The sequence below is a fragment of the Syngnathoides biaculeatus genome, chromosome 4, assembly GCF_019802595.1.
Source record: "Syngnathoides biaculeatus isolate LvHL_M chromosome 4, ASM1980259v1, whole genome shotgun sequence".
In the NCBI taxonomy this organism is placed as follows: Eukaryota; Metazoa; Chordata; class Actinopteri; order Syngnathiformes; family Syngnathidae; genus Syngnathoides; species Syngnathoides biaculeatus.
Genome location: NC_084643.1, coordinates 33,563,612 through 33,584,994, shown reverse-complemented (window position 1 = coordinate 33,584,994; position 21,383 = coordinate 33,563,612). Strand labels below are relative to the sequence as shown.

The following is a 21,383-nucleotide window of genomic DNA, read 5'->3' as shown; positions in this document are numbered from 1 at the left end:
GGCTCATCTCCGCCGCGGAAGTGGATCGGACGGTGATGCGGTTTGGCCGTGATCGCTTATCATCTGAATATGGCTCGAAACAATAGTGTAATATTGCCCCTAGGGCTCGAAACAGTAGTGTAATATTGCCCCGGTAACTTCACTCGGTTGTGTGGTGTTCTCCTTTTCGAAAAGGGCTACAGTGTCAGAAGTGGCGCGTTTGTCTCCCATAGTTAGGGTGTACTGCTTGTTTTCATTGGCAAATGTTCGGGTGACGTCACAGACGGAGGACGCAGCCAATATGGCGACCACTTGGATATCGTAGAATGACACTTTAAAATAGCGTACTTGAACCAGGATCCCTCATTGTACCTTGGCCACAGGTAGAATTCTGGTCTGGTTCATTTTATGCTCGCCGCCGGTGGCATAAATCCTTGCAGACTCATTAAAGTTTGCCTGGTGCTACTTATCCTTCTGCCTTTTCTAACTTCACACTGTTGGATCTCCCATCTTCTTCAGCGATTGGAGTGTCCATTGGAGAGCTAGGCTATACGCAAGCATCCTTCAGAGGAGACTTTTTTTTTTTTTTTTTTAAACTAACCTTGTTGAGACGAGTGAAGCTGTAATGTGTACATCTGCTGAAGCGATGCATAGCAAGTCAAAAAGGAACAGGAAGTAAACCAAAGCATTGCAGCTCCTGTCAGACTTAAATACGTTGATTAGTTATTCTATTCAATCTGAACCCCCACCAATTTGTTTGTCCCTTCACATACACTGTCTCTCTATTCACATATATACATACACATCTGTTCATTCTCATACACACGATGTATTGGTGTACATACTTTCAACATGTCTATCCATTCACATACAGAGTGGTCTTCCCCTTTGTCTGACCTCCTCGCCTTCAATAACCACACACACACAGAATTACCTAAGTGTGAAGCCTTTTCCTCCTCAGTGTTTCCATTTTTTCTTTTTTTTCTTGGCGTCCTGCTGGGGATCACTTGACACCGAGTGGGGGTGGTCACACTGATGTTGAGATCACATAACTCACCACAGATCGGCTTACCGATCCTTACACTAAAGCCAACCACCATCTATTCACACACATACACACAATGAAAATATAAGTCAGTCCATTGAGATACTCTCATAATAAAAAAGGCTTCTTTATACTCACGTGGGCAGTCACTGCACTGATGTCACGCAGTTTTGCTTTTATGCTTGACGCAACCCACACGCGCAATTTTGAAAATGTACTACAGTACTCCTCCATGTCTGGGGTGTCGCTATGGCTGGTATTGGTTACGACACCACTGAGTGGAGTTTCCAATGTATGCAATATTTTTGGGGCCATTTCTGGTAGACATTTTTGCTTTCCTTTTCGGAGCAAGGAGCAAAGCAACAACAATGGCGACTGTGGTGATCAGATAATCTGTTTGATTATGATCCAAAATCAATCAAGATGGCAGCAGTGTAGGTGGTATATAGCACCAAGGGGCACACTGAGTACGTCATCACAGCATGTGACTAAAACAGACCAATCACAAGAGATGACCTGCGCAACATTCTACGCACAGAAACAATTGACCCCTCCATACAGGGCACTTAACCACACCTCCTGGAGTGACGTCACGCCACGTGCGTTGACGTAAGACAAACAGTAAAAATGGCAAATACAATACAATACATTCTGAACTGAGACAGACTCCATGCTTCTGATTTCATTCAAATCAACGATATATTATAGATTCTAAATACAATACAATACATTCTTAACTGAGCGAGACGCGATTCCTCTGATTTCATTCAATCATTCACACGTAGCAATGTTATGCTAGCGGAGAACGTCTCATTCATTTATACGAGACCTGTATTAAAAATCAAATTTAGGGCATATCTTCGTGCAAACACAGTCTGGTTAAGCTTCGGTCGCTAGCCAGCACGAAATCAATATGTTTGTGCAGTCCGATCATCGCTAAATATGGCTCAACAAAGAATAAGTGTGTCAATCGTTCACACGTAGCGGTGTTATGCTAGCGAAGAACTTCGAATTCATTTATACGAGACATGTATTGAAAATCAAATTTAGGGCATACCTTCGTGCAAACATAAGTGTTCCGGTTGATATTAGATGGATTTAGTTGATGATGCGGTCTTCCACAAAGTTTGATCCATCGAAGGCATTTTTCGTACTGGGTCTTCGGTTTTGGAAAGGGTACGAATCGAACTCCACCAACTAGCCTTTCAGGATACCTGTCGTCACTATTACAAAGTCCGTGACTACAACTCTTGACCATATTTTTTGTTAAATAACCCAAATACGCGATAAAACGCTAACTAAACCTATACTGGACCATGCAATGTTGTCTGAGAAAATGGCGGGAGCAAAAACGGGCTTTGGTTTATGCAGATCTCTGGCCTCTGATTGGTCAGTGACACGGATTGCGCAATATCCACGGAGGGGTCAATTGTTGCCATATGCGCATCAAGTGACTCAGAGGGGGCTCGTGGGCTGATGTGTCGGTCACGTGATGCAATGCGGGCGATATTTTGTCTGGGGGAGTATAAAGAGGCCTTAAGTGTGACCATTCGCATACAGAATGAGAATTTACATCGCCCTATTCCCATACACAACATATGCCTTTTTTATGAGAACAAAAAGTCATAATTACGAGAATGAAGTCATATTTACAAGAAAAAGTTGCAGTTTTACAAGAATAACTGAGTGAGAACAAAATGTTGTAAATCTACAAGAAATAAGTTGTAATCTTACAAGATAAAGTCATGTTTTTTGAAGAACTAAAAATAGTACACAAAAATCACAATCTCACAATGTATTTTTCAAGAACAAAAATTCATAATTTTACAAGAAAAAACTTGACCTTTCAGAAAATATAATGTATAAATATATAAATATTTCAGAAAACAACATTGTTTTATTAAAATAGTTGTATTTTTCCCACAGTAATGACTGTATGAATGTTATGTGAACGTGTTTTTTTTTTAATAAAGTATCTGTAATTTATGAGAATTAATTTAACATCTCAAGAGAGAACAAATTTGTGTAATCTTATAATGGGGAAAAAAATAAGAGCACAAGTAAGTTATCTAAGGAGGGGGAAAAAAGGAAAAAATCATTAAGGTCTCTGTTTGGTCCTTTGAGAACTTGATGTCCTTTGAACTGGACTACAATGGGCCCTCTTGTCGACAATTTGCAATTTTCTTTGCTCTTAAAAAAAGAACATCTTGCACTTTCTGCTGTATTAGTTGACTCCTCCCAAAAGGCTGCAGGCTTGCTCATTGATCTCTTATCTTTCTTTTTCTTCAGTCAATGATTGACGAACAGCTTTTTGGGGAAGATTTTTATTCATTAATTAATTTATTTTAAATCCTAGTGAGGATAAGCGTTAACAGAAAATGGATGGCTGCATGGTTGGTTACGTTTGAGTTAAATGTAGATTGAGATCGTGTACTAAATGTAATTGTTCTTGTTCAATTTCATATCAAGAAAATACTATTTTCTAAACAAGAAATGAAGAGTTTTTGTGTAACGATCCGCAAATAAAATATATTTTCTTCAATTGGTTCAGATTTGTTTGGCTGCCATTAACTCACTTTTAGTGACAAACTGTAACAAGACTGCATGAAGTATATTTTTCTGTATTCATTGCTAATATTAGATGCTAGGATCTGTTTTTTGTAATTACTAGGTTTAAATTATTTTGCAGAATTTTCCAATATGTGTTTTATTCAATTGTACTGTATTGGATTGGAAGTGGAAAAACTTGGATCAGGACGCCCCTGTCTGCAACCTTTCCGATGTCTGTATCAATGGTACCTTTTGGACATTATAATTTTTACATTCTCATTGTGAAAGGGGCTCAAAAAGAAAACAAAAAAGGCAGTTTTCAAACAAGACTCAGCCCTTAATTACTGTTTATGCAGTTCTCATTATATAGCTTCAAAACTGGCTTAGCTAAGCCGTTTATCTTTCGCTCACTTTTTGGCAATGGTGACCACTTTGCTATTTTGCCGCATTATATAGATTTGCCATGAAATACGGCACCTGTATGGGTTTTTATACTTCACCATTTGCATGGCTTTGCGGCCGCTGCTCAGCTAGGTTGCTTGTTCCCTAGAAATGCACTTCCAGCAGTGTGTGTAATCTTATGTTTGTGACGTCATCCTCCACGAAATGGGTCTGAAGACAGCACAATGTATATGCATAATGTCATACATAAGCCAAGTCAGACTCATCTGACTCATCTTGCCAAGTATGGCAAAAACATTTTCATTTTAGTCAGTCATGCAAAAAAAAAACAGTATTATAAAAATAGATTTTGATGAAAGGGGACCTTTACATTTCATGTTTCCTTTTTTTTTTTTTTTTTTTTTTTTTTACCGCTTTAGAGCTCGACGCAGGAGATTGGCGAGGAGGTTGAGGACGACGCCATCTTCACTATCACGCTGCGTAAGGTGCAGCTGCACCACTCATCCAGCAAGGGACAGCGTTGGCTGGGTGTGGAGACGGACGCCGCCCTCAGCCTGTACGAGACTTGCAAGGTGCGAACCATCAAGGCGGGGACCCTCGAGAGGCTGGTCGAATACATGGTCACGGCCTTTAGAGGAAAAGACTCCACCTACGTCACCATCTTCCTGTGCACTTATCGATCCTTTGCCACCACCAAGCAGGTGCTGGACCTGCTGCTCAACAGGTAATGATGGAGACCTCAAACCCTAACTCTTGTTTAAAACATCAATTCGAAAAAGTAATCCCAATTTGAAACCCTCAACCCCTAATTTGAAACATAAACCAAGGTTTAAAATCCTAATTTTGTTTTGGAAACCGTATCACATGTTTGAAACCCTAACCCTACTATGACATGGAACACAAATGTTGGCTAAAACCCGTTATTTGAACACAACACTTGTTTCAAATCGTAATTTGAAACCCGAACACTTGTTTCAAAGGGTAATTTGAAACCTTAATTTCAATCAGTAATCCTGTTTTGAAACCCTTAATTGAAATGGTAAACTCGCTTCGAATTGTAATTTGAAACCCTAGTATTGGCTTCATGCCCCATTTTAAAATGGTTAACCCTTGTTTAAATCCCCAACAAGTACTTGAAATCCATTTTAAAACTCAGATTTTGGCTTTTATCCCTACTAACCCATAAACTTAGTTGAAAACCCTCCATAATATTGTTTTTTCCCATAGATCTTTGCTGTTTTTCTGGATTTTAATTTGTGTTGCGTAATTCCTGTCAGGTACGCCAGGCTCCAGAATGTTCCGGCAGTGGCAGCGCATCGCGTCTGCCAGGATGACTGCACCGAGCTCAGAAAGTGAGATGACGCACAGACTTGACCTTCATCTGGAGTCTGTTTTTGTTGATTTGGAAATATCAGCGCACTATTTCGGATGGCATACATTAGACATAAGCATTTAACGTCAGGCCTATCTTGTAACTTGACTACCGCAGAGGCCACAGATGACTGGCAAATAGTTGAAATTGCACATTGAAGATTGAAGCTAACATGGTACCGTTGCTAGCCTTGGGAGCATTTAGCTTTGGTTCCTCTTTTTTTCATGTTTGTGAACTCACCAAGGCATCGTCAGCAGTCTCAAATACAGTCGAAATAGCGAATCCTGTTAGCGTAGTAGTAGTAGTTTTTTTTTTTTTTTTTTTTTTTGTACATTCCAAAACTAATTTTAAACTCTTACTGAGACCAAAAACACATCACTGTAAAATCATTGAAATAATGTTAGAATTTTAGGGGTGGCACAGTGGGTCAGTTGATAAAGCGTTGGCCTCACAGTTCTGAGGATCCGCCTGTGTGGCGTTTGCATGTTCTCCCTGTGCCTGCGTGGGTTTTCTCCGGGCACTCCGGTTCCCTCCCACATTCCAAAAACATGCAACACTGATTGAACACTCTAAATTGCCCTTAGGTGTGATTGTGAGTGCGTCTGTTTGTCTCAATGTGCCCTGCGATTGGCTGGCAACCAGTTCAGGGTGTACCCTGCCTCCTGCCTGTTGACAGCTGGGATAGGCTCCAGCGTTCCCCGCGACCCTTGTGAGGATAAGCGGCCAAGAAAATGGATGGATGGATGGATGGATAGAATTTTAGCATCATGCTGATCTTTCTTGGATACTACATTCATGTACACACAGTAACATCCATCCATCGATTTTCTACACTGCTTATCCTGACTAGGGTTGCAGGTATGCTGGAGCCTATCCCAGCTATCTTAATTTACAACCTGAATTTTTTTTGCCACCCAATCCCAGGAAGCTACATATAAAAGTATCTATTATATAAACAAACACCCATTCGCACTCACATTCACACCTAATGGCAATTTAGAGTCTTCAATCAACCTACCATGCATGAGGGGATGTAGGAGGAAAAGAGTACCCGGAGAAAACCAGTTGTCCACCCTGTCGCCCCCCCACTCAACATCCTACCATAGTAACATGTCAAATACAGTTGAAATAGCGTACATGATGTTAACTTGTTGCTGTGTCCTGGTGTGTTGTGTAGCACGGTATCGTCCATTTTGGGTGCATGGCTGGACCAGTACTCTGAGGACTTCTGGACTCCTCCGGGGTACGACTGCCTCCACCAGCTTTTGTCTTACCTCCACCTTCACTTCCCCGGTTCTGACCTAGAACGTCGCGCCCGCAACCTGCTGGCGCATTTCCACAGACGGCAGCAGTGTGAACCCGAGACAGATGGTAAGAAAATTTAGATGCCAAAGAGGGATTTAAGGTTGGAGGAGGTTTTGATGGAAGCATTTTTTATGACAAAATGGTGTTTTGTGACTGGTTTGAAGGCTTAATGAAACTGAAATTGAGCAACTTACACACACCTCTCAAATTGAATCCCCACCGCTAGCCTAACGCTCAAACCCATGTGTCCGATTTTATTTTGAAAGCATAAATCTCTTGAAACCATCGTTCAAAACCTTAACCTTGTTTTGACACTTCTCCATTGTGTATTGTCAGGCGAACACTTGGGCTGCCCTTTTGCCACGCAGGAGGAGAGTGGCTTCGAGGACGAGCTGCCCACCTTCAGCTTCCTGTCCTTTGACCCCATCATGGTGGCCGAGCAGTTCACACTTATGGATGCGGTAAGCATAACAACCTAATAGCAGAACAGAATGACAACATAAAGCATAGGAAGGATAGAGAATAAATTTGTGCTAAATAAAAAAGACGTCTTAATATGTTTAAGAACAAAGCATTTTGTTGGGTTAAAAATTGCGATCTTACAAGAATAAAGTTGTGTTTAGAGCAAAGTTGTAACTTTTACAAAAACAGAGAAGCATTTTGTTGTTATAAAAAGTTGCACTATGCAAGAATAGTTTTTTTTTTAAGAAAGAAAAAAAAGTCATGATCAAAAAGTTTGAATCTTTATAAGAATAAGCCCATATTTTGTGGAGATATTAAATGGTATTTACAAAAAAATCTCTACAAGAACAAAGATGCATTTTGTGAAGATAAACAGATCCACTCAGAGTAAAATAAAGTTGTATTTGTCCAAGAGAAGTTTCAATAGCTTGCCATTAAAGTTGAGCTGGACAAAAGTCAAGACATGTCTGAATTTCAAGAATAGAAATTTATTTTGGAAAAAGGTTGACTTTTGTTCTCTCAAAAAATTTAATGTATTCCCCCCCCCCCCCCCCCCCCCCGCTTAAAAAAAAATGCCTTTTGTTCAGTTTGTTCATGCATCAGAATCATATCAGACCTTGTAATATGCCCAAAGCTAAGGTAGTGTTAGCGCTGTTTGTTTTACTGGCTTCTTGTAGAAATAAGTAGGAAAGCACTTTTTAATACCGACACGCACGTAAATGCTCCCAAGTTTATCTTTTTGTCACTGTTATCTAATTTGTGTGTGTGTGTGTGGTTGTGTGCAGGACTTGTTCAAGAAGGTGGTCCCATACCACTGCCTGGGGGGCATCTGGTCCCAGCGTGACAAGAAGGGCAAAGAGCACCTGGCGCCCACCATCCGCGCCACGGTAGCCCAGTTCAACTCGGTCACCAATTGCGTGATCAGTACCACCCTCAGCAACACGGCGCTCAAACCCAACCAGAGAGCCAGGCTGCTGGAGAGGTGGATCGACGTGGCCCGGGTCAGAACACTTTCTGGCTTTACTGGCTTCAAAAATATTGATAAACTTATTTGAAACAATTCGACAGCTTTGGAAACCTAACTACAGGCAATTAAACCCTTCTTTGAAACAGGAAGCCGTACCACAGGCTTGAAACTCCAACTTGAAACCCAGACTTGAAAACCTGGCACTGGCTCTAAACCCTATATTTAAACCCTTAGCCTGCTTTAGAATCCGAATCCATGTTAAAAAACCCCAGTTTGCAACCCTAACCCAGGATTAAAACGATAACGTGAAACTTGTTTGAAACCCTGATGCCGGCTCATAACATGAAGAGCTTGTTTGAAACCATAACCTGAAACCCGTGAGTCAGCTTTGAAACCTCAACTTGAAACCCCAACACTTTCAAAAACCCCAGTGGGTTCCTTCCCTAAAGATGAAATTCTACCCCTTGTATAAAACCCATCTTGAAAATCTACCCTTGGCCTATAAACCCTAATCAAGAACCCTAACAATTGCTTGAGAACCTAACCTAAATGTCATTCTTCCCCAAGCTCTAAACCCAAACCTAAATTTGAAACTCTAACCCTTGTTTAAAATCCCATTTTCAAAAGTTGCCTAACTTAAAGCTAGCCTTCAAACCATAACTGAAAATCCTAACCCCTATTTGACGTTTTTGCCTTGCTGACATTCAAATTAACACAGTCATTCTTTGTGTTGCCTTCAGGAGTGTCGTATCCTGAAGAACTTCTCATCCTTGCGAGCCATCCTCTCTGCCCTACAGTGCAACGCCGTGCACCGCCTGAAGAGAACCTGGGAGGAAGTATCTCGGTCTGTTCTGAATCCCCCTCCTCCCCGTGAACATAATGGTTCCGTCCGATTACACACTTTTAAACCCCTTGTGTCATCACAGGGAGAGTTTCCGCACCTTCCGCGAGCTTTCCGAGATCTTCTCAGACGACAACAACTACTCGCTCAGCCGGGAACTACTAGTGAAGGTGAGATGCGCTGCAACATCAAATTCGCGCCGCTCGGGTGGCAGGTCTCAAAAACGACTTTTACCATTATGTGTGTGCGTGAGGGAATCCCCTCTGACATAAACAGGACGTGTTGGAGGACCCCTATGACGTGCATAGATAAGAGTCTGTCTGTCAGGGAACACCCTGGAGCCACGCCCAGCTATCAGCCACAAGCAGGCAACACTGGCCTCCTGTTGCATCGTGGGTTATGTGCCTCTTATATTACTATGTATGGCACATTACTATACGGTGCAATGGCATATTCCAAAAGCTGCCCTGATAGCACATTTTCAAACCAAGCACAAGAACTTACATTTGTGTGTACGCCAATACCAAGTCCTAGTATTTCATTGTACCATTATAGCTTGAAATAGTGATGAAAATTAGTTTTATTTAATATTGTTTTGAAATATAAATCATGTCTTGAACATGGCATAGGTTTCGCTCATATGTTAACAACTTGTCATTACTGCCATTTTAACACCCAACTGCATTTATTGCCACACATTTGACTTAAATGTCTTCTGTAACACGAGGCATCCCAATTACGTGGTGTGGCATTCTGAACAATACCACGGGCTATGTACAAAGAGCACATAGATAAAAGACAATGAAGAAATATGAGACGAAGAAGAATGTAGTCGATTAAAAGATGTACTACAGTATATGACTGGTGAAGTGGTCTCGGTGTAGTAATAATACCAGAGCATTTTTTTCAAGGGCGAGTACAGATACGCAATATCCATGCTGATATCCTGCATATTACTAAATTCATGGTGGATGAAATGGTGACAGGATGATGGTACAGTACTATGTACTATCTAGTATATGATTGTAGGTACAGTGCATTACTATCTGGAATACTATACATAACAGTGCCACATGACTATACAGAATAATGGTAACTGCACAAACTGTCACTTGACGACCTGTGACTATATGGAACTACATGAGAAAAAAATTACATGCTAATATCCAGAATTATGGTGCATTGCTGGACAGAATGTTGCTACATTGCTATGCAGATTGATCGATCATTGCTATGGGATATAATGGCATGTTACTATATGGAACAACGTCACCTTGCTGTGTGACTATGTGGAATGATTGTATGTTACAATGCAGAATGATGGCACAGTACTGGCTAACTTAGAGGATGCATACTATCCAGAATGGATGCAGATTAATGTACCTGTCTATGTGGGATGATGTCACGCTATTATTCAGAACAACAGTAAATTACTGTGTGGACTGCGAGTAATAGCATATTATTTTGGGAAAGGATGCTAAATTACTATTTGGGCTATGCAAAGCGATGGTAGATGACAATGCAGAATGACCTTGTATAATGTGGAATGATGTCACCTGACTATGCTTGATAATAGTATGTTCCTCGGCCCTCACTGATTAATCGGCCCATTAATTCATCCATCCATTTACGTGCCACTTACTCTCACTGGGGTCGTGGGCATGCCTGAACCTATCCCAACTGACTTATGGCGAAAAGCGGGGTACATCCAGAACTGGTTGGCAGCCCACGGCAGGGCACATGGAAACAAACAACCATTCACACTCATGGAGAATTTAGAGTCTTAAGTCAACTTATTATGCATGCTTTTGGGATGTGGGAGGAAACCTGAGTACCTAGAGAAAACCCACATTTGCACAGATAGAACATGCAAACATTTGAGGCCAGGTTTGAACTGGGGTCCTCTGAACCGAGAGGCAGATGTGCTAACCATTCAGTTATGGTGCCGCTCTGGTTCATCAGCTGATATTAGCACTTTGCAAGTTATTAGTCCTATTTTATTAATTAAAGCTTTTTAAAATTACTCTGACGTTCAATTTGTTAGAGAAATTTTACCCTCCCAAATATTGGAATCTGCAACGGTCTGACAAAAAAAAAAAAAAAAAACCCTATTTCGGTCGAGTTCTGTATGTTACTATGCAGAATGCTGGTACGTTACCAAGAGGAATAATGGTACTGCAGTATACGGGCTATGTGAAATGATTCCTTTGTGTAATGTTGTGGTTCACCAGGAGGGAACGTCCAAGTTCGCAACACTGGAGATGAATCCCAAAAGAGCTCAGAGGAGACACCAGCAGCAGAGAGACCTGGTTGGTACACCACAGCATGATCTAGTGTCACCACTCCAAAGTGACTCTTCAATACAAAGTTGTGTGTGTGTGTGTGTGTGTGTGTTTTCAGGGAGTGATGCAGGGTACTATTCCCTACTTGGGCACCTTCCTGACGGACCTGGTTATGATGGACACAGCCATGAAGGACTACACAGAGGTCAGTGCATCTGTAAAGCTGATTACATTGTCCGTAAAATATTGAGGCAAAAGGATTGTGCCAGAAAATGCATTTTCAATCGCAGTAAACAGACAGCAAACGTGGTTTCTCGAACTGATGTCTGAAGTGCTTTTTTGATGAAGTGACATGATTTATTTGTGGAATATAGCTGGCATTTAGGTTCTCATTTTAATGGTCATCATTTGTGAAAGATTGTTTCTTTTGTGTGTTCTAGGGTGGTCTGATCAACTTTGAAAAGAGAAGAAAGGTATGTGCAGTTAGCACTTAGATTAGCTTAGCATGACTCATGCGTTAAGTTATTTTTTCTTTATGGTGATGGCATTTTATGCAGTATTGACGATTGTGTTCTACATATTTTTGAGTTAACATGGATTTTGTTTTCTACATGGTTTTGCGGTTGTTTACATTGTATGGACATGTCTCATTATGTTGTTTATATATACAGTAGATTTTTCATTTACTTTTTTTTTTTACAATGTTTTTATTTTACTTGTTTTTGCACGTTATTGTTTTGCTTTTTTTCTTGTTTTTTTTTTGTGATTTCAACATTTTGTTTTAACTAGTGTTGTGTATTTTAGTGTGTGTGTGTGTGTGTGTGTGCGCGTGCGTGCGTTACCTGCTTGTTTTTTTGCATTCATTTTGTTGTTTTTGTTTTAATATAATTTTAATAGGTATTGATTTTTTTTTTTGGATGGTGTTAGCGTCACTTGTGATTTTTACAGTTACATTTTTTAATGTTTCTTTATCATGTTTTTTTTTGTGTTTTCAGGAGTTTGAGGTGATTGCACAGATCAAACTGTTGCAGCTGGCGTCCAACAACTACAGCTTCACTCAGGATGCACACTTCCGCGAGTGGTTTGCTTCCACCGAGAAGCTTAGCGAGGCAGAGAGGTAAATGGAAGCCATCATTCGTGTTACATTCTACCACCTGTCGACACGTTGAGTGACATTGACGTCCCCCCTTTTCTTGCAGCTACCAGCTGTCGTGCGACATTGAGCCACTCTCAGAGTCGGCCAGCAACACGCTGCGAGCCAAGAAGAACGGCGGGATCATGAAGAGATGGAGCGAGTGAGTGAGAACCATTAGCTTAGCATCGGATTGTTTACACACATGGCGAGGCTCAAAGACACGTGGTTATTAGTCAACTTTAAAACCAGGTGGAGCACCTGCACTCGTATTTTGGAGAATCTTCCCAAGATTTGGAATTAGGATTTTGAGCCAGGGTTGGGGTATTGCGTAAAGTGTCAAGCGGAAGGAGGTGGCTGACACAATCCGTGCATCCCTAAGCCCCGCACCCCCTGGTGTTTTGAAAACCATTAGACGGTTACAAATTAGGTGTTGAGGCCAATGTTAGAGTTTCATTCCTGGGGTTGATGTTAGAAAATAAGGATTCAAATTAAGGTTAGGGTTTCAAAATTGGGTAAAAAGACAGAGTAAGGCTTTTGACTTTGGGATTAAATCCAGAGTTGGAGTCTCAAAGTTGTTGTTGTTGTCCTTTCGGCTTGTCCCTTTCGGGGTCGCCACAGCGTATCATCTCAGATGAACGCATATATATGTTTTAGCACAATTTTTACACCGGATGTCCTTTCTGACGCAAACCTTCTCAGGGAGTGGAGGCCCCAGTGGGATACGAACCCACAACCCCTGGTTTACCAAACCAGTGCTCTAACCACTCAAAGTAAATTTTTAAAACAGGGTTAGGGTTTAAAATTGGGGCTTGAACTATCTGGCCTATAATGGCACTTATTTAGTAGACTTTTTAAGGAACTGTCTTGGTCAACCATTTCAATTCCCTTACATGAAGTAATAAATGATGTACCTCTATATAGGAATTTTATGTATGACGTTTCTAGGTCCACTATGTCAGGTTTACGCAGCCTTTTGGGACATGGTCAGTGACGTGTCCGGTTATAGCATCTGATGATAGCCAGGCTCACTCAACCCAGTACATTTAAAGTACAAAATCTCAAGGAAGGAAGACAAAAGGAACTTCTTGCTCGTGAGGAGAACGTGGGATGTGTATCTTTCACAATCTCCAACCCGTTCTGCCCACATCTCCACCAATCCTCATTTTTATGGGTTAGTGCAGTCCGCATCACAGCAATGCAAATGTGACAAAAACAGCCAATGTGAGTCTTTGCGATGTCCTCATCATCCTCTCGAGATCGTCAGTCTTTATGTTGTCCTCTGCATCACTCTCTGGTGTTTCCACGGCACCCAATTTAACTTGATTGCATCACATTGTTTAAGTACATCAGAGCAAAAGTTTCCATGGCACCCAACGTGCCTCTTGATTGCATCACATTAAGCAAAGAAGCATTAAAAACAATCAAGAGAGCAAAAATGTGATACCTTTACTGCCAATTAATCCAACACACTATGTAGAATTTGTATAGACAGTGATTGTGAACACAGCCCTTGATGTTGCACCTTTTGTGTGTCCAGTCGTCAGTTGGCAGAGGGTACCTCCGGTTGCTCAGCGGCCGGAAGTGGTGGCGCAGTGGGTTCGCATTCCAAATCCTTTGACCATGCCCACTTCCGACCGTACCAAAGCGGCGGAGGAGACAGCGGCGACGCCCTCAGCGTCACCTCTGTCAGCTCCAGCGGCTCCGACTTGGAGGACGTCAACGCCAGCTTCCTCTCGGACTCACCCGAGGGACACGAGAGGAAGGTGAACACAGTTGTCAATCAGTGATTGACAGCCCCTGCAGTACTTGACTTTAAAATAAATAAATATATATTTGAGAGTGATTATAGTGACAGTAGTGTGTGTTTGGGTTTAGACATCGACGCCTTCAGTGAAACTTTCTGTTTCGGCGCTGGGGAGAGACGCTCTGGCTGCAGACACAACCTCTACGGTATGGCTCACTTTTACTTCCACCCTAAAGTATTTTATTTTCATTTCCATCTTAAGACGTTTGGCTTTCTCGTTAAAAAAACAACACTATGGTCCTTGTTGGATTCTTGTTTTTGCTTCGGAACTTTCATTTCTTTTCCTATCTGAGTGAGGTGATCTGTAAGTACTTGGAGAAAAGGTTGTTTGAATTCTAAAAATGTTTAGGAAAGGTCCCTCAATGCATGCTTTAAGTGATCTTTCACAAAGGTTACTCCTGAGCAACTTTTATGAAAAGAAAGGAGATCCAGTATCTTCCCCACAATCCTTTATGTCAACAATATTGAAAGCAGCAGGCCACGGATGAAGTTTACAGCCAATGCAAAGATGCTTAAAAATTTCTCTCTAGAGACTTCAAAACTAATAACACAAAACAGTATTTTAAAGGGACATATTTTGCCAAACCAACATTTTCTAGTACAGTGCTGCCTTGGTTCTCGAACACAATCCATTCCAAAAGGCTGGTCTAAAATCAAAACGTTCGAAAACCAAAGCACGTTTTCCCATTACAATGAATGGAAAATGAAATAATGCGTTCCAAGCCTTAAAATATATATTAAGCGATTTTTTTTTTTATTTTTTTTTTTTTTAGCTTTTCCTGATAATAAACTTCATAGTAGAAATATGTGTATAGTTTAAATACTTTATATAATTAAATCATTTGAGAAATATCTTTATTTTTTGCTTAAAATGTCTGCTTTAGCCAAGTGTAGTACGCTGATCTGGGGTTAATGTTGCTTAATTTGAAAAAAAAAAATTCACTACAGTACTGGGAAACGTCCGTGAGCAGAGGAGCGTGTGACTCAACTGGTTGCACCGCGGGCGTTCGTGCGCGTGACGTCTTTTCTGTTTTTCGGGGGGGTGTTCGAGAGCACAATAACAAATTGTCGTGGATCAGGTGGTCAGGGTGTTCGAATATCGATTTTCGTTCGAAAACCAAAGCAAAAAAAAATCTCAAAATTTTCGTTCGAAAATTGATTTGTACAAAAACCAAGACGTTCGAAAACCGAGGTACCACTGTATTTGGGAAATATTGTCTCAATGGTGGTGTAGTAAATTAAATCAAAATTAAATTATGGATTACACGTTTTACTTTTGGATGTGTAACTGCATTTCACAACAATATTTTACTTTAAATTCCTCCTTACAACATTGGACTTCCTCCTTAACACATTTTACCCTAACATCCTTCTTGAAAGTCTGCACCTTTTCTACATCCTTTTTTACCTTCGCCTTTAAGAACTTTGATATTCTCCTTTAAAAATGAGACTTTTCAACATTTCACTTCCACCATTAAGGATGACACTTTCTGCTGTATATTTTACCTTCAATTCCATTTGGGAAAAAAATTGACTTCCTCCCTAAAAGACAACTGCACATTACACATTTCCCCTTAAGACTTTGATTTTCGCCTTAAAGGAGTTGGCTTTAATTCCTCCTTACAACACACACCAACACACCTATGTCTGAAATGTTTTCCTTTCACTTCCACTTTGAAAGAAAATTTCACTTTCATTTTTTTCTTTAAAAGATGACCCCACTTTTTGTGTATGTCTGTGTATTCTTTTCGTGTATATAATAAAAATATATTGCACCTTAAAACATTTTACTTTCTTTAAAACATGACAGCACTTTCCTTTCCTTCAATCTTAAAATGTTTTACTTTTTAGTTCCTCCTTAAAGCACAACTACTACAACAGGTACAATACCCAAATTATTGATTCCTTAATTTTGCTTTCACTTTTACCTTAAATATTGACATCACTTCTTTTAAAGTATGAGTTCAGTCACTTTCACCTCCTCCTTAAAGCTTCACTTTCATTATCTCCATAAAACATTGAACATTCCCTTTCATCTTAAAACTTAACTTCCACTTTCCGCTTCTATAATATTGATATTTTGTTAGCAGATGGTTTCTATTTCTTTCTAATGTAATTTTGTGCATTGCAGTTCTGGGAGTGCACGTCACTGTCATCTCTGGACACGTCCGGCATGGGCTCCAGCTCGGGCTCAGCGTCGGGCTCCAGCACGGCGTCGTCATCGTCTGTGTCGTCTTCCGCAGCGCTCTCGCTGTCCCTGTCGGCGTCGCGCTCGCACAAGCGCTCAGTGTCGGCCGTGTCCAACTACTCAACGCTGTCGCTTCCCCTCTACAACCAGCAGGTGGACGACTGCTGCATCATACGCGTCAGCCTCGACGTTGAGAACGGAAACATGTACAAGAGCATCCTGGTAGATAGACACCCCTAATATAGTATAGTTGCCTCATATTTCATGTCTACAAACCTCTTATATACCATTTTAGTTAAGATCGCTAGTGTACGTAATTATCGGTCTCTATAAATTTACATTCATGCCTTTTGATGACCATCAGTTTGTCCTTCGCGCAGGTGACAAGTCAGGACAAGACACCCGCCGTCATCCGCAAGGCGATGATTAAACACAATCTGGAGCGGGAGAAGACCGAAGACTACGAGCTAGTGCAGAAGATCGCAGAAGACAAAGGTGTACTATAGTAACATCTACCCTGACAATTACCTTAACAATTACAGTGAAAACTTCATTAACAATAACTTAAGAACCACCTTAGCTTGACAACAATCTTAATAAACACGAAAACTTTAGAGCATGACTCGACATAACGCCACCATGTTCACGTGTAAGCATTAGTGCTAGCACTAGCTTGCTAGGCTACATATGTTTTGTCGGCTGCTTGTAAGTGGTATTGTATTAAAAGTATATGAACATACAAGCAATCCTTGAAAGAATATCTCCTGAGCACCAGTGACCACCACCTTACATTTTGCCCCATTTTGTTCTTTTTTTGACCAACGCAATACATGCACGATCCGTTGTTGTTATCGTGGCCGTGGTAACGAGTGTAACCGGTAGTGTTTGAGCTGGCAAGATAAAGACAAGATGTGATATCGAATAACGAGATTTTCATGCACTAGTCTGACATAGTGCAATCATGAAACCCCAAATTTGTCTTGTAGTCTGATCTGGGCATTATGTGTTGTCTGTACCACACTGCCAATTTTTTTTTTTTTTTTAATTTATTGGCAGTCAGATATTGAAAGTACAACGTCAAAAGACCCATGACAAGGTTAAAGAAAAATTACCAAAAACATTGCTCTTTGATTCAAATATACTGTTCACGACACAGTGTCTTTTACGGCGTCGATATTTAGCGTCATTTATCGACTCTGTGAATTATGACACCTGATCAGCATAAAACGCAAATTATTGGCCGGTACTGATCAGGCCAATCAAATTGGTTGAAATAGAGGAATTATAGAGGCGAAATGTAAAGTTAAATCTTAACGACTATCTTGAAAAAATTATTGAAATTCTCCTCAACTTTGTGGTGTTTCAGACCCCTTCCGGTCTTAACCTAATACAGACACACAGCATAACCTTTCTCTCGAGTGTAGTGGCAGTTTTCTGACGTTATCCTGTTTCTCTTTGTTTAGAGCTTCGCATCCCCGACAACGCCAACGTCTTCTACGCCATGAACTCCAGTGCCAACTACGACTTTGTGCTGAAGAAGCGCGGGCCGGTGCGGCCCGTGCGTGCCAAGGCGGTGGCCAGCTCCACACTGCCCCGTATGAAGCAGAAAGGACTGAAGATAGCCAAAGGGATTTTCTGAGGGCGGGAGAGCAGGCAAGACTGGAAATAAAGAGAGAGCGCCACTTGGAGCACCTTAGCACTTCGTTTGGCTTCGGGAAGCCATTTTTGGGCCAAGTCACCTACTTGTTTACATCAGACAACCAGGATAGCGGTCGCACTTTGGAATTTTACACCATCCTGGCCGATAGTGTTAGCATATGGTCACACAGACATCCCTTGGGCAAGGTCTGGAAGTTCTGGATGGATTTTTTTTACAGTATCCTGATTATGGTCTGGATGCCTCTCCTGTTGATACATGCTCAAACAGACTTTGTCCCATGGGTGGGCTCTGGGTGTTCCTAAAGGTCATTGTCTTGACACATGATCAAAACAGACGTCATTCCGTGGGCATGATCCAGAAGTCCCGGATGGATTATTTTTTAAGCAGCATCCTGGGGATGTTCTGGATGCCCATTGTTTTATCACAAGGTCACACATTGTCCCGTGGGTAGGATCGGGTTGTTTCTGGTGCCCACAGTGTTGACACATCGTCGAACAGACCTTGTCCCATGGGTAGGATCCGAATGTTCTGGATACCCAGTTTTGACACTTGGTCAGACAGTCGATTGACTCAAGTGACACTTGATTGGATGGGCCAACAACATGTATATAAGTCAGCTGTGCTGTGTGTATTTTTTTTGCCCTTTATATAATTTTGTGTTGTTGTAGTTTTTGTTTTCTGCTTTGATGATGGTGCTGCTGATGATCTTTTATTCAAGAGGTCCCATGATTTCATTCACCGCCATGTTTGGAAACTGAACAATTTAATGACCACTTTGAGGGTTTATGACCGGGTATTTTTGACCACTAGTTGATTTCAGCCGTCACTTATACTTATGATCATGCTTTTTTTTGGGGGGGGGGTGGCTTACCGACGACTTTGCACTTAATTTATGAAGAATCGCTCAGTGCTCAGCATAAATGACCTCAGCTTTTCATCCATTTTTTTTCATCAACATTGTGATAATGTTCACAATTTTGATGACGATCACATTCAACAAAGTATTAGAGCCATACTGGAAAAACAAAACGTAATAATACGGTACTATAAAAATGAAGTTGGAAAACAGTTGAGCGTGTATCTACATATTTAATGTTGAAAAAATGGCTTTAATCTCATAAGATTGTTTTCATGAAAAAATATTACTTTAATAAGTCTCGTAAAAATATGCCTTATAAGAATATGACTTTATTCTCAAAAACATTTTTTTTTTTGCTTGAGTTGACAGTTTTTTTTCTTGACAGTTTTTTTGCTATGGTAATTTTTTTTCAAAACATTCTTTACTGTCGGGTTTTGACTACCACCCCCCCCCCTCCCAAAAAAGACTTTTTTTGTCTTAAAATTAAGACTTAATTCTTGACAATGTTTTCTCCCAGTTTTTTGTCCTCAAAAATTATATTAAAGTGAAACCTTTTATTTTCCTGGAAAAAAAATGCCTTTTACCTGTTGAGACGAATTCGTTTCTGCTGAGCACTGTATGTAAAGGTTTACTTTTCAAAATTATGGAAGTGTAATATTGGGATAGGATGTGGAAGGAAGCACTGGAGGAAGTGATGCGGTTGAGGATTTCCAACTTCTCACAAAGGAAACTATTGGAATGGACCTGAGGCTAATGCTGGCTGTAAAGCATGATGGGAAGTATAGGAAACGCACTTGTGGAGAGAAAATGGCCTGACCACCACAAGGTTGTCACTGCCACAAAACTAAATGTTTGCCTGATGCCACTGCCACCATTTTTTGCCTTTTTTCCCCGTTTGTTTGTTTCATTTTGCTTTTATTCTGGACATGCAAAAAGTTCAAATGATGATGGAGTCACTGGGGGCTTCATGTCGAGCACTGTGAACAACAACAAAAAGTCCTAGTGGATGCAGTGAGCAAGGACAAGTTGCCAAACAAGTGATTTGCCTTTTAAGATGGGGACAAACCTTTGGATTTTTTTTTTTTCATTTTGTTTCAAACTCTTGAACAAAAAGTTGTGAATTGACATGCCGATGTATTACTTCATCCTGAACAAACTGCTTTCAACCTTTTCCAACTCTCCAGCACTGAGAAGCTTGGCCTCCTTTGACTCTTTGCAGCAACCACATCAACACTTGACTTTATATGCCACACGTTACTTTAAGGGTCACAACACTTGACTTGACCAGCACTTCACGTTTTACATGACATCACTTGGTCGGTCACACTTGGAAACGACGCTTGACATGACGGCTTTACAGATTACTTATCGCTTGACGTGTTACAACTGAGACAACTTTCTATAACACTTAATATGCCACTTGACATTACACTTTACATGTTACATCACATCATATGTAACACTGTGATGTCACAAGTTTAACACTTGACCCTTGTACTACAAGTTACGCCACTTACCATGTCAATCACTTGACGTGTTTCTTATGTTACATGTGCTCATGATGTTATTTTTGACATGCCACTCAACACGTTTAGCACTTAATGTGCGATCTGACTGCCTTCTGACACAATGTCACTTGACATTACAGTTCACATCACGTCAAGTGTCACTTAACATGATTTTTCTACTGTTTAGAAAGTTGCGATCGAACAAACTTGTCATGGTTTTATTAATTTTTGACTTTTCTACATTTTTTTTTTTTTTCCACTTTTGGGCAAACCGCTGCCATTTTTTTCACATGTGCTCCAGGATGTAGCACATCTGCTTTTAGCCGCACTGCAGGAATTCCATGCTTTCCCTTTAGAGTCCTCCTTCAATTCCAGTATGTGAATGCGTCATGTATGTTGAGTCCGTTACCGGAATAGAAAAGGCAAATTCTGTAATTCTCTGTGCAGCTGGCGTCTCTGTGGTGATGAGGTGTGTGTGTGCGCGTGTTTGTGGGTGCGTTGACATGACTTTCCTCTGTTGCTTTGAGTGTGTTTTTGTTTTGTGTTATTGTTGCCCTCCGCTGTGTTTGGATGCTATTATTTCCACCATTTGAATCGAAGACTGACAACCTTTTTCTAAGTGTCTTTACTACTTCCTCCTCCCAGAAATCCACACACAAAAAAAGATGTAGAATACATAAAGTGCCCCGGCTGTTTATTTATTAATTTGTATATACAGCTTTTTTTGCATTGTACATTCCCTCCTCTCTCGGTTATAGATTAATATATTAATGTATATATGAATAAACATACCGTTTGTTAAAGAATACAGTTTCTTTTTTTGTACCTTTCATAAAGTTTTACAGTTTGAAATCAAATTCTGTGCTAAAATTACTTTTAGAATTTTTTTTTTTTTTTTTTAATTTGGATGAGTTGAAAGTGAAAAATATTGCCATTGAAGGTGGCATGGTTGCGCAGCTGTAGAGCAATGGGCTCACAGTTCTAAGGACCAGGGTTCAAATCCTGGCCCTACTTGTGTGGAGTT

The 21,383-nt window shown here is 40.6% G+C and overlaps 1 protein-coding gene across 5 annotated transcripts in view; it reads left to right on the top strand.

Annotated features, from left to right (window-relative positions):
• LOC133499548 (ral guanine nucleotide dissociation stimulator-like) overlaps window positions 1-21,142 on the top strand; it is a 42,357-nt gene extending 21,215 nt beyond the window's left edge. For 3 of the 5 annotated variants that reach the window (XM_061817699.1, XM_061817697.1, XM_061817696.1), the window contains exons 2-18: window positions 4,396-4,700; window positions 5,254-5,328; window positions 6,526-6,719; window positions 6,990-7,114; window positions 7,901-8,116; window positions 8,823-8,926; window positions 9,009-9,093; window positions 11,155-11,232; window positions 11,324-11,410; window positions 11,646-11,678; window positions 12,201-12,322; window positions 12,405-12,500; window positions 13,878-14,103; window positions 14,216-14,290; window positions 16,276-16,554; window positions 16,713-16,827; window positions 17,796-21,142. In XM_061817699.1, coding sequence (XP_061673683.1) covers window positions 4,396-4,700; window positions 5,254-5,328; window positions 6,526-6,719; window positions 6,990-7,114; window positions 7,901-8,116; window positions 8,823-8,926; window positions 9,009-9,093; window positions 11,155-11,232; window positions 11,324-11,410; window positions 11,646-11,678; window positions 12,201-12,322; window positions 12,405-12,500; window positions 13,878-14,103; window positions 14,216-14,290; window positions 16,276-16,554; window positions 16,713-16,827; window positions 17,796-17,971 — 2,391 coding nt within the window. In that variant the 3' untranslated portion in view covers window positions 17,972-21,142. Of the gene's footprint in view, window positions 1-3,338; window positions 3,418-4,395; window positions 4,701-5,253; window positions 5,329-6,525; window positions 6,720-6,989; window positions 7,115-7,900; window positions 8,117-8,822; window positions 8,927-9,008; window positions 9,094-11,154; window positions 11,233-11,323; window positions 11,411-11,645; window positions 11,679-12,200; window positions 12,323-12,404; window positions 12,501-13,877; window positions 14,104-14,215; window positions 14,291-16,275; window positions 16,555-16,712; window positions 16,828-17,795 lie in introns of those variants that run through there. The other 2 variants (XM_061817698.1, XM_061817700.1) reach the window with 2 other exon arrangements.
• The last annotated feature ends 241 nt before the right edge of the window (window positions 21,143-21,383 follow it).